This window comes from Hemicordylus capensis, chromosome 1, assembly GCF_027244095.1.
Source record: "Hemicordylus capensis ecotype Gifberg chromosome 1, rHemCap1.1.pri, whole genome shotgun sequence".
NCBI lineage: Eukaryota > Metazoa > Chordata > Lepidosauria > Squamata > Cordylidae > Hemicordylus > Hemicordylus capensis.
This window is the reverse complement of record NC_069657.1, coordinates 123567362-123584347: the sequence shown is the minus strand read 5'-3', so window position 1 is coordinate 123584347 and position 16986 is coordinate 123567362. Positions and strand designations below refer to the sequence as shown.

The 16986-nt window shown below is 42.8% G+C and overlaps 1 protein-coding gene across 15 annotated transcripts in view; it reads left to right on the top strand.

The window, feature by feature from the left end:
• Nucleotides 1-16986, top strand: part of PLEKHA7 (pleckstrin homology domain containing A7) — a 279805-nt gene that overhangs the window by 194110 nt on the left and 68709 nt on the right. For all 15 annotated transcript variants that reach the window (XM_053309494.1, XM_053309520.1, XM_053309478.1 and 12 more), the window contains 2 exons: nt 6209-6295; nt 9179-9232. In XM_053309494.1, the coding sequence (XP_053165469.1) occupies nt 6209-6295; nt 9179-9232 (141 nt within the window). The remainder of the gene's footprint in view (nt 1-6208; nt 6296-9178; nt 9233-16986) is intronic.

The window sequence follows — 16986 nt, the reverse complement described above, 5'->3', positions numbered from 1 at the left end:
GGAAGTCCATCAAACCGTAGAGGAGGAGAAAAGAGGCCTTGAAGAATATATCAAGGACAGTGAAGAAGATGCACTTCAAATGGTCAATAACGCGAAACTATTCAACACCAATGAAAGAAAGCAGGCCTACAAGAAAGAACAAGTCAAGAACCGAGCAGATAAATGGAAAAGTAAGCCACTGCATGGTCAATATTTGCACAATATAAGTGGAAAATCAGACATCACCAAGACCTGGCAATGGCTTAAGAATGGCAACTTGAAGAAAGAAACAGAGGGTTTAATACTGGCTGCACAAGAACAGGCACTAAGAACAAATGCAATAAGAGCAAAAGTCGAAAAATCCACAACAAACAGCAAGTGCCGCCTTTGTAAAGAAGCGGATGAAACAGTGGACCACCTAATCAGCTGTTGTAAAAAGATTGCACAGACTGACTACAAACTAGGGGTGTGCACGGATCGGTTCGGAGGCCATTCTACTGGCCTCCGAACCAGTCTGGAGAAGGGGTGGTTTTGGTTCGGGACGGTTAGGGTGGGGGGTTCCATTAAGGGCGGGGGGGGGCTTTACTTACCCCTCCCGCCCTTTCCCGCGTTGGCGCCGTAAATATTGTAAGAAATCCGGGTGGCAGGATCCCTCGCCTAGTTCCTTCCTAGTTCCTTCTTCGCGCGTGCGCAGAAGGCTCCCTGCACCTTGCACTCGGCAAGGCAGGGAGCGGGCGGGCAGACGGACGTCTCGCTGCCGCCCGCCCGAGCGCCGTTTCTCCGCCGGAATCTCAGGTCCGGGCAAGATTTAAAGGGGCTTTAGCGGCAGCAGGGGGCTTCGAGGTGGCGGCAGGGAAGCACCCTGCCGCCCCCCGATGTTTAAAATTCAGAGGATCAGAGCCATAATCGGTAATAGAAGCGGGCGGCGAGGGATCCTGCCGCCCAGATTTCTTACAATATTTATGGCGCCAACGCGGGAAAGGGCGGGAGGGGTAAGTAAAGCCCCCCCGCCCTTAATGGAACCCCCCACCCCAGCACCAAACCGCAGCTCCGCGGTCCGGTGCACATGACTACTACAAACAAAGGCATGACAAGGTAGCAGGGATGATACACTGGAACATCTGCAAAAAATACAAGCTACCTGTAGCCAAAAATTGGTGGGACAATACAATTGAAAAAGTGGGAGAAAATGAAGATGTAAAAATATTATGGGACTTCCAACTACAAACAGACAAACATCTGCCACACAATACACCTGATATAACTGTAGTCGAGAAGAAAGAAAAACAAGTCAAAATAATCGGCATAGCAATACCAGGGGATAGCAGAATGGAAGAAAAAGAAACAGAAAAAATCACCAAATACAAAGATCTACAAATTGAAATGGAAAGGCTGTGGCAGAAAAAGACCAAAATAATCCCAGTGGTAACTGGTGCCCTGGGTGCAGTTCCAAAAGACCTTGAAGAGCACCTCAACAGCATAGGGGCCACAGAAATCCCCATCAGCCAATTACAAAAAGCAGCTTTACTGAGAACAGCTTATATTCTACGATGATATCTATAACAACTGACAATAAAATTCAGCCATCCTAGGTCCTTGGGAAGGACTCGATGTCTGGATAAAACAAACCAGTCAATAACACCTTTCTGACTGTGTAAACAATAGAATAATAATAAATAAACTGATCGTGATCTGTTGGATCATTAGAAGACTGGGTTCTGCCCCTGCACAGGAACCTTTCAGCCCGATTACATAGCTCCTCACGCTCGCCCAACCGCCTGCTCATGCTGTGCTTCTGTTTATATGCAGTGGTTGGGCATCTATTAGTCAGTTTAAATTTGAGCTCCAGAGCGCTTAGACCTCGGCTAGGTTCCTCGGATCTTTAGAAACAACATATCTTTCTGAGAAGGGAACAAAATATCTTTCTGAGAAGGGAACAAAATATCTCTGTACATTGCTGCTTTACTGAGAATATTGAAGAAATTAAGTAACGTTTGATTTAGACTGCCTTTGACTGAGCGTGAGGCAACCGTATAAACGAAGCCAGAAAACCCGCTTAGCAGCCCCCGTAATGGAGGTAAAACCAACTTTTAAGCACTGTATAAAATGCCGGGCAAAGCTCCTAACTACGGACCATCATGACACCTGCCTCTTATGCTTGGGGGAACGTCATAATACCAACACTTGTGAAATCCGTCATGTGTTCTCGAGACAAACTCAAAAAACAGCTTTATGTCTCAGAGCTGCCTTGCATAATGAGGCACTGCGCCCGCCCACTCCATGCCCATTGACGTTGACAGTAGGCTTGATGTCGACATCGTAGCTGACTGACCACGGATCTGCTGAGCTAAGGCAGTCTAAAACCGGGTTGTCTGAGGAACACTTTTAAAAGCCCAAAATGATTCCCCCTAAGTCACATAAGCACAAAGACCGAAAACATAAACATACGCGGGAGCAGGAGCAGCCTGTGCCAGCTAAGCGACATCGCACGTCATCGCCGCTCAGGGAAGCCCGTCAACATGGGGAACTGAAAGCCCCTGTAGGCTAGGGAGCCCTTCCCGTGGCATCCTGACAAGGGCAGCAGAAACTACCCTGTCAGCCGTTTCAGCAGTCGAGACGCAGATGCAGAGCACCTCTGCTAATGGCTCGGAGTGTAGCAAGGTACTACCAGTGGACCCGCATTCGGTACCAATGCCGACATCCACAATTACAGTGAGAAGACACCTTAAACTGTCTCCTCCTTCCCAGCAAAGACTTCCTGGGAAACAACATGTGCTCCTACACCTAAGAGACTTGAGAACCTGTATAGAATACAGGAGACAGACAATACATACCTGATACACCATCCTGCTGAATTCCTTGGCACAGCACCAGCACAGCAAGAGGAGGTCAGCGGCACACCACACCTGTGGATAAAGAAGGAAGAAAAGTGGATGTGCTCGGACGCAGGGTCTACTCTATATCCAGCCTTGCCATCAGGATTACAAACTACGTGGCCTGTATGGCCTGGTACAACCATTTACTCTGGGATATCCTTTTCCAAGACTCATCCTCTATGACTCCACAGGAGCTAGAGGCCAAATTTACTGAGATATATAAGGAAACAACCTTCATTACCAGACAACAGCTTACTGCATTTAATCACCTAGCAGAAACGGAATCAAGAGCCATGGTAACGGCTGTCACAATGCAAAGGTATGCCTGGCTCAGGTCTACTACACTCCAACAAGATATGCGCGACCGAGTGGAAAACTTACCTTTTGATGGAAAAGGTCTCTTTAATGACAGCAAGGATTCCACAATGGAGTCCCTCAAGAAGTCAAAGTATACAGTAAAGACTTTCATGGCAACATCTTCTGCGTACCCAGGCAGCTTGCAAAACCGCTCTTTCACATGCCACGAACCTACAAATACCAAGATAAGAAATAATTCAAACGTTCATACAGATCTTACCAGAAAAATAAGGCATACAACCAAAGGAACAAGACTCAAAACACCTGAGCTACCAAGAACTCTGTGAAGCAGGGTTTTTGATTGATTGGCCCGTCCACTGCACAAAAATACAATTCCTAAGATCCCAAACATTGGTCTTGTAGTTGTCAGCAATTCCATCAAACTGGCAAGCCATGCTCAAGTGTGGCACAACATAACATCAGATCGCTGGGTGCTCAGGATCCTAGAAACAGGGTATGCCATAGAATTCAATGCAACACCTCCATTTTCAGGCCTGAAGTTCATCAAGGCGACTCCAGTGTTCCTGGAAGAGGTGCAAGTGCTACTGGAAAACAGGCAATTGTACCAGTGCAGTGGACAGGCAGGCTGACGGGGTCTGTTCCCGCTATTTCCAAATACCAAAGCGGGATGGAGGAATCTGGGCTATCATGGATCTTCAAGGCCTCAACCAGTTTATCAGGACTCTGAAATTCAGAATGACAACGCTGCAGGCAATCCTACCCTTCCTAGTTCAGGACGAGTGGGCGGCAACCAAATTCTGCTCTCATGCTGGCATGGGCAAAGGATCACTGGGCGATGCGTTCCAGCACAAGTGGAGCACGGGTCTCCTCTACCTTCACCTGCCACAACCATAATCGGCCGGGTATTAGCTCAGATACTGAGAGACCGGGCAACCTGCATCCTGTTGACACCTTGGTGGCCATGACAACCCTGGTTTGCACCACTGCTACAGCTTGCACAGGGCAATTACCACAGATTTCCATTAGTGCCCGACTTACTCCAGGGGGAGGAAGGACAAGTCCTCCATCCAAATGTGGAAACACTGCAGATGACAGCCTGGAGAATAGGGTTCTAAAATGCATATTGCTCAACACTAGACGCCGCTCAACAAGGTGTAACTATCTTAGCAAATGGAAATGCTTCAGGGCCTATGCTAGGGAACACAATTTCCACCCTCTCCGTGCCACTATCAGGCAGTTGCTGCGTTACTTAAAAGTCATTTCTCTAAAGGTACATTTAGCAGCCATCTCTGCCAGGCACTCCAGCTGGGACGGCTCAACCATATTTTCACATCCAGATTCCAAGTGGTTCTTGAAGGGCTTGAATAATCTATATCTGCCAATAAAATGACCAATAGAACTGTGGAGTTTGTCGTTGGTACTGTCAGCCACGTTGGTACTATCAGTCGTTGGTACTGTCAGCCAAAAAAATGGCTTTTTTTTTCTTTTTTCTGAAAAGCCATTCGAACCACTACACACAGCCAATGCATATCCTAACATTCAAGGTGGTTTTCTTAGTGGCAATCACCACGGCAAAATGTGTGAGTGAATTAACAGCCTTACGCGTGGATAAACCGTACACTCAGTTCTACTCTCATAAGGTAGTCAAGAGGCTAGACCCTAGTTTCAGGCCAAAGGTTATCACAGATTTTCACATCAATAAGGAAATCATCTTACCTACTTTTTTCAAGATCCCAAAATGCCATTGGATAGGGCACTACATTTTCTGGATGTGCACAGAGCACTCTTGTATTATCTGCAAAGGACAAGATCAATAAGAAAGACCAAAAGGCTATTCATTGCATATAAGTGGAAGAATAAAGGTCTCCCCATATCAAGACAGCACATTGCACATTGGCTGGTGCAGCTAATCCTACTGGCCTACAAGTGGCAAGGAGTGTTTCTGCCAAAGACTATCCACACACATTCAACTAGAGCTTACTCAACTTCAGCTGCCCATTTGTCGGGAATAAAGATGGAGGACATCTGCACAGCAGCCACGTGGTCCTCTCAGCAGCCGTTTATCAAACACTACACCATAGACTTGTGCATGGCTAGGCAGGCAGTGTTTGGGAGAACAGTTTTAAAGAAGGTGTTGCCATAGCAGGACAGCAGCTGCTCCCACCGCCGTAAAGAAAGCTGGCTAATCACCCATTCTTCTAACGATCCAACGGATCACGATCAAGATAAATAGGTTGCTTACCTGTAACTATTGATCTGGAAGTGATCCATTGTATTCATTAGACCCTCCCAAACCGACCCCACAGCATTAGCTGCCTCCACAGCATTAGCAGCCTGCTACTTAAAGAAAATCTGAAGAACACAGACAGTCAGTAAAACAAAGATAGTCAACTGACTGTCACTAGCTGGTGGTTTGCACGAAACTGACTAATAGACGCCCAACCGCCACATATAAACAGAAGCATAGCACAAGCAGGCGGTTGGGTGAGCGCAAGGAGCTACATAATCGGGCCGAGAGGTTCCTGTGCAGGCGCGGAACCCATTTTTCTAATGAATACAACAGATCACTTCCAGATCAATAGTTACAGGTAAGCAACTTGTTTTTCTGCCCAGTAACTAACAGCTTCTAGTCTGTCAATTCTGGGCCCTTGGTTTTCTTTAGCAAATAGACACACACATGTAAAGAAATATGGACTATTAAGAACAAGCATTTTGGATTGGTTGTTACCATTAAATAAGCAACATACCATGTAACATTTTTTGAAATTAGTAAAAATATAAAATTAGATTTATATGAAGTATGTCCTGCTTGGTCGTGTAAATACTTTGTGTAATTGTAAAGTATCACTAGTGGTTAGATTAACAAATTACTATGCCTCATTGTTTAGAAAAAAATACGAGGTGTCAATAGGAAATTAAATTTCAATCCTGCTTGGTGCAATGGTTGGGAATTATAAGTGTTAAGAGTTTAAGAAGAGAAATATATGCATTTCCGCTTGAAATTACTCTTTAATGCTACTTTTCCATTTGTACAGAATTCCACACACATAGATAGGCGCTCCATGCCTGCAATGGGATATATGACCCATACTGTAAGTGCTCCAAGTTTGCATGGGAAATCGGTAAGTATACACATTTTTAGTTTCCTTCCCTTTTGATGCACCAGCTGATCCTCAAAGAACTTCTAAGGATCCAAAACTGTCTTTATTGTGGTTTTTTTATGTTGTGTTAACAGAATCAAGTAACTTGACTTCCAGGCTTTAAGTATGTCTTACATTTGATGGCCATTGAAGTCCTTATCAACTGAACTGTTTACTAAAGTCAGAAGAAGAGTTGGCCCTGTTTTGTTTTCATTTGTTCTGACATTTGACTATTCGAGCCAGTGGCAAAAATATGAGATATTTGATTAATCATGTCAAATAAACATTTTCTGGGCACCTTAGGTGAAGAATATAGCTACAGTGACTCTCCCTGAAAACTGCTAATTTCCTCTTTACAATGTGTCCAAATACCTACAGCCTGAAGAGCTAACATTGCTTCTCATTCGATTAAGGAGACATCAGGCTAAGTTGGCTAGTATACGAAATTACACAATCGCCCAATTACTACAGCACTTGCCAACTAATTCCACCTATCAGGTCAGCTGCTGATTGGCTCATCTGTGCTGTATATGACGTTCTGTGACTCTGCAAGTGCTTCACTAGTGCCATGCTTGAGTCTGTGCTTTCTTGCCCATTCTTCAATATGTTTCAGTCCCCGGACCATTCATGATTTTACTTTGCTCTGGCATGTGCTAGAGGTTATAAGCATTTTTAAAGCTACAACTGCTGTTGCATATGAATAACTGCTTTTTTGATATTTTGTTTTGATGTCATCTTTGTGAATGTTGCCTTTAAAAGGAAAATCTGTTCAAAAAGCAAATGAAATAGTTTGCAGTTTTATTAATCCTGGCTGAAAAAAGTTAACCTTTCCAGTCTTTCATGATGGAAATGGCTTGCTTCACCACATTCTCCACTGCTTCTTGTTGTTTTTCTTCTTTAAACTGAGATACAATGTTGCCAGCATTGTGTCACTTTCTCATGTGTACATTAGCTTCTCATAGTCTAGTTGTTCTTTTGCATCACGGAAAAATAACCAAGTGGGAATTGTAACAATAACACTTCTTTCAGTAAATCACTACTTACAGCAATGTAGTTTAGAATAAAATGTCTGATGTAGTAGGAAATAGTCATATCTGAAAATGTAGCTATCTCAAGCCTTCTGTCTGGAATGTGATAATGATAATGGATCAAAAATCCTTAGTGATCTCACACAATGTTTTAGATAAGTGATTAAAGTAGGAAATCATTTTTGGAACAATACCTTGCTATGAATACCATATAGAAAGACAAAACAAATACCAGTTGTGCACACTTCTGCAAATCAGTAAGGAGTACAAAGAACAGCATTAATTCAGGTCATGCAATTATAAGATCAGGGTTATATAGCTCAATAGCTGCTACTAACCTGTTCTGAGAAACAGGTTGTCAAATTCAGTGAATGTGATCAGATGACACTTAGAGTTGTTCTCCAGTTCTGTGAGAATTAGTGTAATGAATGATCTACTCTAATGAAGTCATATTTTAAATTATGAATAAGATTTGCCTGAAAATGATAGATGCATTGCAAAAACAGAAATTATAAAAAGGAATACTTCTCTGTTAACATAGTTTTAATATGGTAAGGAGTACAAACAACAGCATTATTTCAGGTCATGCAATTATAGGGTTTTTAACATTTTATTTAAAATGAAATATATTTAACAATTGCTAGTTAGTTATGGCATTGGAATTGAAGCACAGTAAATAAAACCCCTTCTGTAAGAAATAGTTTGAAACATTAAATTAAAAGAAAAGAAAAGGAGGCACTTTTTCTGCAAAGCCAAACAACATGCCTGCTTAGCAGTCCTTCCAAACACCGAGGTAGCCACAACATCCATAGTTCTCCTGATCTGTGAATGAGATGAAGTCAAACCATATAGCAAAGAAAACATTGGGTTTAGCCTGACCCAATCATAGATGATTTGTCAACCTTTCCACAATGGCAGTAAACCACAAGTTTTGATACTAGGTGTCAAGAGTCAAAGTCATATTTTCCCAGTGTTTAGCTATGGACATCTTTGCAGCAATTAACATGAATACAATCAAATCTTTTAGATAACAATAGAGAATTATCCCCAGAAAATATATTTAATAGCACTAATTGTGGGTGCAAGCTTGTACTCTGATTCTTAATTTTGCTCACTTCTTTAAAGACCTCAGACCAAAAAGATGAAAGGGAGGGACAGTTCCACCATAAATAAAAATAAGTTCCTCTTGCCCCACAACCATTCCAACAGAGGGCGGGGGGAGCAACCTTTCCTAATTTGATCAAATAACTAATTGTTGGAGTCAGGTACCATTCATGATACACTTCGAGGAAACTCCTTAATTTGATTTGAAGATTAAATAACTAGCTTCCATTTCCATATAATATTCCAATCTTATTAATTCCCTGTTGAAAATCACTCGCACAGCTTAATTTAAGGCTGATTAGGGGATTAGTTATTTGATCAAAAATAATATTGTACAGTTCAGAAATCAGACCTTTTGAGGACTCGGAGGCTTCTAATGCTGGTGCTTTTAATATGGTGAGTTAAATAAAGCATGGCTTCATATATTCCTCCTAAAAATGCCTTTGTTGTTTAAGATAACTTGTACAGGTGGTTTTTTATAGCATATTAGTCTAATCTATTAGGAAAATAATCAGCTGTCTTTTATATTTGGAGGGCAGAGAGATGTACTTCCATTCAGTCATAAACATCTCATTCAGTCATAAACGTCAGTGTGGTGATGCATTCTGTTCTTCCTAGTTGGCAAGTTTATCATTTTATGTGCTTTCGCAGAAGTTTCCAGAAGCCCTTGCCAATTAGTTACGTAATACAGTAATGTTGTTGTTTTATTCTTTTTTTATATTTCCATTTACAGGCTGATGACACCTACATCCAGCTGAAGAAAGACCTAGAATATCTGGATCTAAAGGTAAAGCACATAGAAAATATCATTCCAGTAGTTTTCCATTGTATCTGTAAATATATGTTTCCTTGCTACATAGTGAGGCTATTCACACAATGGGACGAAATCGGGTTAGCCTCCGCTAGCCCGATTTCATCCCATTGTGAGAACCACCGGGCTTGGCTGTGAGCCCGGTGGTTCTTAAGCGGATCACCCATTTAAGTAGCCCTCCCCGAAGCCTGGGTTAACGGAGTGAGAGCTCCTCTAACCCAGGGTTCCCGATCGTGTGTTGCCGCAGCGCGGCTCCACAGCTACTTATGAGTAGAACCCCGGCCGGGAGGCTGAAAAGCAGCCTCCTGGCTTGGGGGTCTCTCCAGCATGCTCTACACGCTCGCGCAGGGCATGCTGGAGTTTCTGGGGGCCGCACAGCCCCTGAACTCCCCAGCCCCGGCCAGCTCCATGATAGGGGTGTGCACGGAAGCGCACAGCTGTGGTCCGGCACTGTGGAGGGGGTTCCTTTAAGGGCGGGGAGGGTTTACTTACCCCTCCCGCCGCTTTGTCCCCTCCAGCTCTCCTAATTACTGTAGAAATTGGGGCGGCAGGATACCTCCCTGCCGCCCCTTCTTGCTGCTCAATGTAAAAGGCTCCGACAAGCCTTCTGCGCACGCCGCGCGCAAGCGTCACGTCTCCCGGAGGCCCGGTCTACCCGGCCTCGGTCCCTGCTGGCGGGTAGACCAGGCCGCCGGAGGCCTGGTCTACCCGCCGGCAGGGGCCGAGGCCGGGTAGACCGGGCCTCCGGGAGACGTGAAGCTCGCGCGCGGCGTGCGCAGAAGGCTTGTCGGAGCCTTTTACATTGAGCAGCAAGAAGGGGCGGCAGGGAGGTATCCTGCCGCCCCAATTTCTACAGTAATTATGAGAGCTGGAGGGGGCAAAGCGGCGGGAGGGGTAAGTAAACCCTCCTCGCCCTTAAAGGAACCCCCTCCACCCGGACCGGATCAGCCAGGTTCGAACTGGTCCGGACGGTCTGGAGGCCTTTACAATGGCCTCTGGACCGGTCCGGACCCATCCCTACTCCATGACAGAGTCGGCAGTTGTGTGGGCGGCCACTGCAGCCGCCCAAAGCAGACTGTCTGCGGGGAGAGCGGGCTTAGCTTGCTCTCCCCGCAAACCCCCTAGAGGCTCTTCACACTAATCATGTGAAGAGCCTCAGTATTGTACTGCTGCCTTATCCTTAATGCCTTATACTTAATTTGAAATTTTGAGGTGTGTGTGTGTAACTAGAATAACTTCTTGATATGCAATACTACAGCTTTAAACTATAAACCTGAAAACAAAACCCAGCCTGTTTATTTGTGTTGAAACATCCCCTAGCACTAATAGAAGGCACTTCCACTGTTCAAAGGAAGTCTCCAATTTCCACCAGATTCTTCCTCCCTCTATAGCTTTTCACACCATTTTGGAAGGTCCCCTCAACTGCAGTTATCCAAGGAGCTGACATAAAAAAGAAGAGGCAAGAAAGCTCTGCTGTACCAACTGAACTCTACTTGCAGTTATTTGCATCCCACCCATTGTAATTTAATGTACACATTTTCAGTGCTTTCTAAGAATATTCTATATCACTGTGTGTGTGTGTGTGTGTGTGTGTGTGTGTGTGTGTGTGTGTGTGTGTGTAGACCATATAACATACAAACACACATAGATAGATAGATAGATAGATAGATAGATAGATAGATAGATAGATAAGAGCTAAAACTGAGTATTCTTAGCTGCCAATACATTGATTGAAGGGTGTGTTTCTTACTCCTTGTTATATCTCATTTTAAAACTGCAGTAATAATAATAATAACAGTCTACCTCATGCAGTAGTGGGCTCTCCTTCGCTGGAGGTTTTCAAAAAGAAGTTGGACAGCCATCTCTCAGGGATGTTGTAGCAGTTTCCTGCACTGAGCAGGGGGTTGATCTAGAAGACCTCCAAGAGACCTTCCAACTCTGAAACTCTCTGAATGCAGGGAAATGTGTACCTATCTGAATGACTTCTGATGTGGAAAGACAGAGAGAACTTGCCTCAACTTGCTATTGGGGGGTGTTTCAGAGTCTGGTCTTCCTACAATACCAAGGAGTTCCTGTTGGATTAAATTGTGCGATTTTCAGGGCCAACTAAACAAAAGATTCTTAGGCCATTCTGTTTGGGCATTGGGGATGCCCTCAAAGGTTCAATGCTAGAAAAACTAAGCTTACCACATTCTGTTGCCACCAGAATACCACAAACTTTTTTTTTAAGCTGGCTAGTTCACAATAGCATCCATACATTCCTAATGACAAACTATGGTTAAGGATGGCAGGAACCAGTTGTAATTTAATAGGGAGGGGCTGAGGAAGGGCTGTGTCAATTCCATGGCCCAATTCCTTCTCCATAGTTAAAAATGAGAGAATAGTCATAATGCAGCATCTGATTCAATCTGAAACAACTAATAGGTGGCAAAAACAAAACAGCATCTTGGTTGATGGTACACACAGAAGAAAACAGACAAATTCAAAGTTATGTATGTGCTCTAAGAGATAAATGGGGGTGTGTGGAATTGTACACCTATCTGCCCCTTGCTATTACTTCTTAAATTAAAGAATAGATAATTACATACATACCAAGGGGTTCAGTCTTCCTGTACCCTAATGGTGGTTCCAATATACAGTGGCTAATATTCAGACTAACTTTGTGCATGCAGAATAACATTTTGCGTGTGCAATGGGAGGGAGGGGTGATTTTTTGCAAATCCCCCCTTCCTTCTGCAGCCCTCTGTGCCTCCCCAAAATATGACAGTGAGGTCCTTCTACCCTCAGCAACATATTTCTTCAAGGCTATTTGTCCATTGTAGCAGTATATGTCCATTGTAGAAACTGCAATCCACATGCAAGCAACACATATCCTCTGATTTTATTTAATTATAACCCTAGCAATCTGAACAAAGCATCATATTAAAGGCTTTTTTCATATTTAGGCATGCAAAGCAATCAAATTTGCATAACCAGTCTGGGAGACTTTAAAGTAGTTCTACACGCTCTTTCTTTCTTTGTATTTATTTTTTTCTTGTCCCAGTTTGTATTCAGTGATTGCTGAAAGAGCAGTTCACTCAGCTTTCAAAAGTTAGCAGTTATAAAATACCACCACTTATGACTTCCATGCTGATTATCTGCACACAGAAGAACAGCACATGAGAATGAAAGAAACGTGTATGTCCTCCTTCCCCCACCTCCCAAGGTTCCAAGAAATGGGTGTTGGACTGTGTTTGTGTGGTATGAAGCTGTAGGGCAAAGTTGCAGCAAAGTCATGCTATTAACACTATTCTGTATGAGTATACAGTATTATATTTTCCTGACCATTTTGTTGTTCAATAACTTCAGGTGACAACTTTTCCTCTATAACAAGATATTCATTAAACTTTTGTTTGAAACAGATAAAAAATAATGGACCTCTGATCAACATGGTTTACAAAGTGCTAAAGAGCTCAGCACAAGGGTTACTGTCCAGTATAAATGTAAGAGTGCCTGTAACTGAAATGTAACCATTCCATTGCTTTCCAAATGGCAATCAATGTTTAAATAGCTAAGCTTCCACAGGTGTCTCATGGTACACACACATATATATATTTACACTACAGCTTTCTGCAAAATGTGTATTTTTGGAGGCTGTGTGCAATATTTATGGCTGGCCTAGTACTGCTTGGTTTCATTTTCTCATGTGTTCAATACGAGTGGTGGTGATCTCATTTCTGTATGTATGAAAATACAAAAGCATGCTAATTATATATTATGTTTTAATTTTGCTGCTTTGACAATGAGTTAATTTTACATTAATTACTACATTTGTATATATTTGTACTTTTTCCTCTGTTCATTGTACACCTTTCCCTCTGTAGGAAAGGCTCTGTTGCTTGCATAGTTGTTATACCAGTTATTTATATTCTCAGTTTCTTATTTACCTTAGAAAGTTTTGAATTCACAAAATATTCTAAGTAACAGTTTAGATAAGAGAGAGTACTTTACTGCAGTGAATAAAACTAAGCCTGGATATTGGCAAAAGGCAATTAAGCCCTCTTGTATTTTATGATCTGGCTTCAATTTTATCAGTTTACAATGATGGGAACTTGAAGATGGAGCTGGGAACAAATATTCATGAATGGTAAATGGAACTAATAATAATAATTCTAGTAGTAACCTTAGCATTTATATAGCGCTTTCTGGATGTTCAGAGTGCTTTATATACATTATCAATAGTCTTTCTGAATATTCAAAGTGCTTCACATATACTATCTCAGTAGTCTTTGCAAAATAATATATATTAGGTGGAATTTATTATATCAATTATTTCAAATGGCTGGGGTGGGGGGGATGAGACTGAGAGATAGTCTGCCTTAGGGCCAAACTGTATGTGACATTAAATGTATCAGCCTTGACAGGCTTAGTGCTTTTGTTAATAGCAGGATGCCAGGGAGCTCAGTCCAAAATCTGAGCGGAGTAGGAGGGGGACATGAACACAAAATACTATTGTCTTTCTTCATATTGGGCTCCCTATGGCTGATATTTGCCCCAGGTTGAAAGCTCCCATTATTAAAGCCCCCTCCCCCCATGTCCCAGTCCCAGTTCGGATGGTGGGGTCCCCATGGCTCCTATAATTAAGGAAAACCTAAGCCCATTAGGGCTAATGATGCATTTAATGTCACATGTAGTTTGTCTTTTAGTCTATCTAGTGAATAGGAATGCGCACAAATCAAAAATCTTATGATTCAAGTACAAATCAAAACGTAATGTTTCAATTCGAACACTAATCAAATTGGCCCTAAATAGGCTGATTCAATTCGGATTGGATTCAATTTGAATCGAATCTGAATCAGTTCAATTTGTAGTGTATGGGGGGAGCGGGGAAGAGAGCCTCCTTTCAGCCTTAAAAAAAAAAAAAAGCAGGTGCTGGGCTGCTGGGAAATTAACTTTACTGTGCAGAGCCTGCAGTAGGCAGGGGAGAGGTGAGGTGGCAACTTGATCCACCATGTCCCTACAGCTTGCTGCTTTTACAAACAAAAGGCATAGAGGCACCTCTGAACCACCCCAGTGCTGGCAGGGGCGAGGAAGCAGCAATCCAACCTTCCATCCCTCTCACTGGGTTGGCTGCTCACACCAAGCTAATCCTTGAAATGGCCTCTGACTGGTGTTCTTTTAGCTAGAACACTAGTGTTTTTGCACAAAAACATCAGGCTATCCCTTTAGATGGCCTCTCTGCATGTGTGCAGAGGCATTTAAAGTGTTAGCCCAGTGTTTAGCAACCAACCTGTGACCACTCCCAGGAGCAGTTCAAAGGCACCTCCATGCCTCTTGTTTGTAAAAGCAGCAGCCAGCGGGCCACAGGGGGATTGAGGGTTGGGTTGACATCTCTCCCACCCCCACACTCCTGCTGCGGGCTCTGCACTGTGAAATTAATTTCTGGGCGCCTCTTCTTTTCTACTTCTTTTTTCTTTTTTAAGGCTGAAAGGAGCCACTCCTCCTCCTTGCACCTTACAGGACTGGTTGAATCAATTGGGATTGATCCAATCCTAATCGCGGTTATTTAATTCTCAAAAACTCAAACAATCAGATGTGAGTTGAAGCTATTTGAATACGAATCAATTCGCACATCCGCACTAGTGAATTTGTGGCTGAGGTGAATTTTGAAACAATGACTTCTAACTCACTGCTCATTCTCCTAGCTACTGCACACTCAATCTTACCTGCTACTTCAAGAGTTGAATAACATTTTTTAAAACCTTTGTGTGGAATACAGATGGCAAAGTAGCAGCCCGTGGTTATATCTGGTCCTGAGGTAGTTTTATGTTGTCCCCAGAGGCACTATCAGATTTCAGCTGAGGAATGGCAATATGTTTGTCCTCAGTTCCATATGTGAAGAAAAGGAAAAGGTATTCAGGTTGTAAAAGAGATGAATATTCTCTAATTTAGTGCTACATCTCTCTTATGTTTCGTATGTAACATGCATGAAGGATATACCTTACAACTATAGAGATAATGCTGTGCCTAAGAACATGTGTTTGGTAACTGGGAAACCTTTGCCACTGAGGTACCAGCTTTATTATAAGCCAAACATGTTAACTATGTTAATAACAATGTTAAATAACTTAACTTTACCCAAGATTCATCTTCTCTGAAAGTTGTCTGATAGACAAAATAACTGCAACTTTGCACAGTGGTTGCCAATGTTCTGGTGGTGGTTTGTTGATCAGAAGTATATGTGCAGCATTGTCAGATGGCTCTGAGAACCTCCAATCAGCATATCATAGGCTTTATTCACTTACGTGTGTCCTCACATGTATAGCAACCATGTAGAGAGAAAAATGCGAGCTTTCCCACCAGCCCCACCTCAATGGGGCTGTGTGCCCAGTACACATCTAAAAGAGAAGCCTCCATGCAAAGAGAGCCTTGATTTCACAGCTCCCCTTGCAGTCAGGAACTCAACCTGATCATAGTTTGAGATTGTGTGGACAGACTATGCACATACAGCTGAACGCATGTATGCATCCGTTTCAGATTAATATGAAGGGGAGGATCTTCTCTGAAAATTGTCTGATAGACAAAATAACTGCAACTTTGCACAGTGGTTATGTGGAGAGGGAAGATCCTGCTTCCCCCTCCTTGTATTCAGTATTTGTATGGAGAGGAAATTTGTGAATGGGGCTCTCATCTGGCTTGCAAATAAAAGATGTCTCCAACTTTGCAATGTAAAGGATGAGATTGCTCTCCAGTCAGTCCTGCAAGTCAATCAAGTATTAACACTGAGAAAACGTATGATGGGAGGACTTTCAGTCTGTTCTCTGCTCCCCTAAGGCCCTGACCTAGGCTTATCAAATGTATGAGAGAGATGGATAGCATACTTTCTTGTTGTCACCACATTCCTGCTCCTTTCCGGGGCCAATGCTTATCTTTTGAGAAATCCTAAGTCTGCAAGGAAAAAGATAGGCTGTCCATATGTGGTCAAGGGTGTGGTGCTAATGGAGGTATCGCATGAGGTGAACAGTGGGTCTGCATGATACATCCACACACACAAAGCCCCTTCTATTGAGTATTTAAAGAGTGATCATGATTACCCGGAGATCTCCATATTCCAGTTAATAAGTTTTAGCTATTTAAAATTAAAAACATCTTTGTCCTGCAAAGGTGGTTAGGAAGGAGAAGTATGTTTTTATATAAACAGTACCAAAGAAAATTCTTCCACATGCTCTGATATTTTCTCTATTTAGGATAGTACTGTGAACTGCTTTCCCCCATATTATAGTTGTCACATTGTATATCCCACCGTTGTTTAGTAATGAAAGCATACATAGGGACCTAGGCAGGCCCCCATCTAGGCACTGTATAGACTCAGTCTCTTTTTAAGATTCAGCAAGTTTGCTGCATCATATGACTTCAACTTGTGTTCTAAGACAATAACTTTAATGTTGAAGCCTTTGTTACAGGAATTATATAATTGTCAACATTGTGCACGCAGAGAAGATGAAGAGAAGACATTGACATGCACCCATACACTAAAATTGGGATGAGAACTAATGACAACTTGCTTAAATTATGGTTTCAATAGGAAATGTCCCTTATGAGATGCTGACACCTGGTCATGTCTCAGCAAGAGCCCCCTACCCCTAGCTTGGATACTGGGTTAAGTATTTTGGAGGAAGAGAGCTCACAGCAAAGGCAAGTCAAAGGTCATGATTGCTGTCCTTCGCCATCCCAGGTGACATGACTTTCTG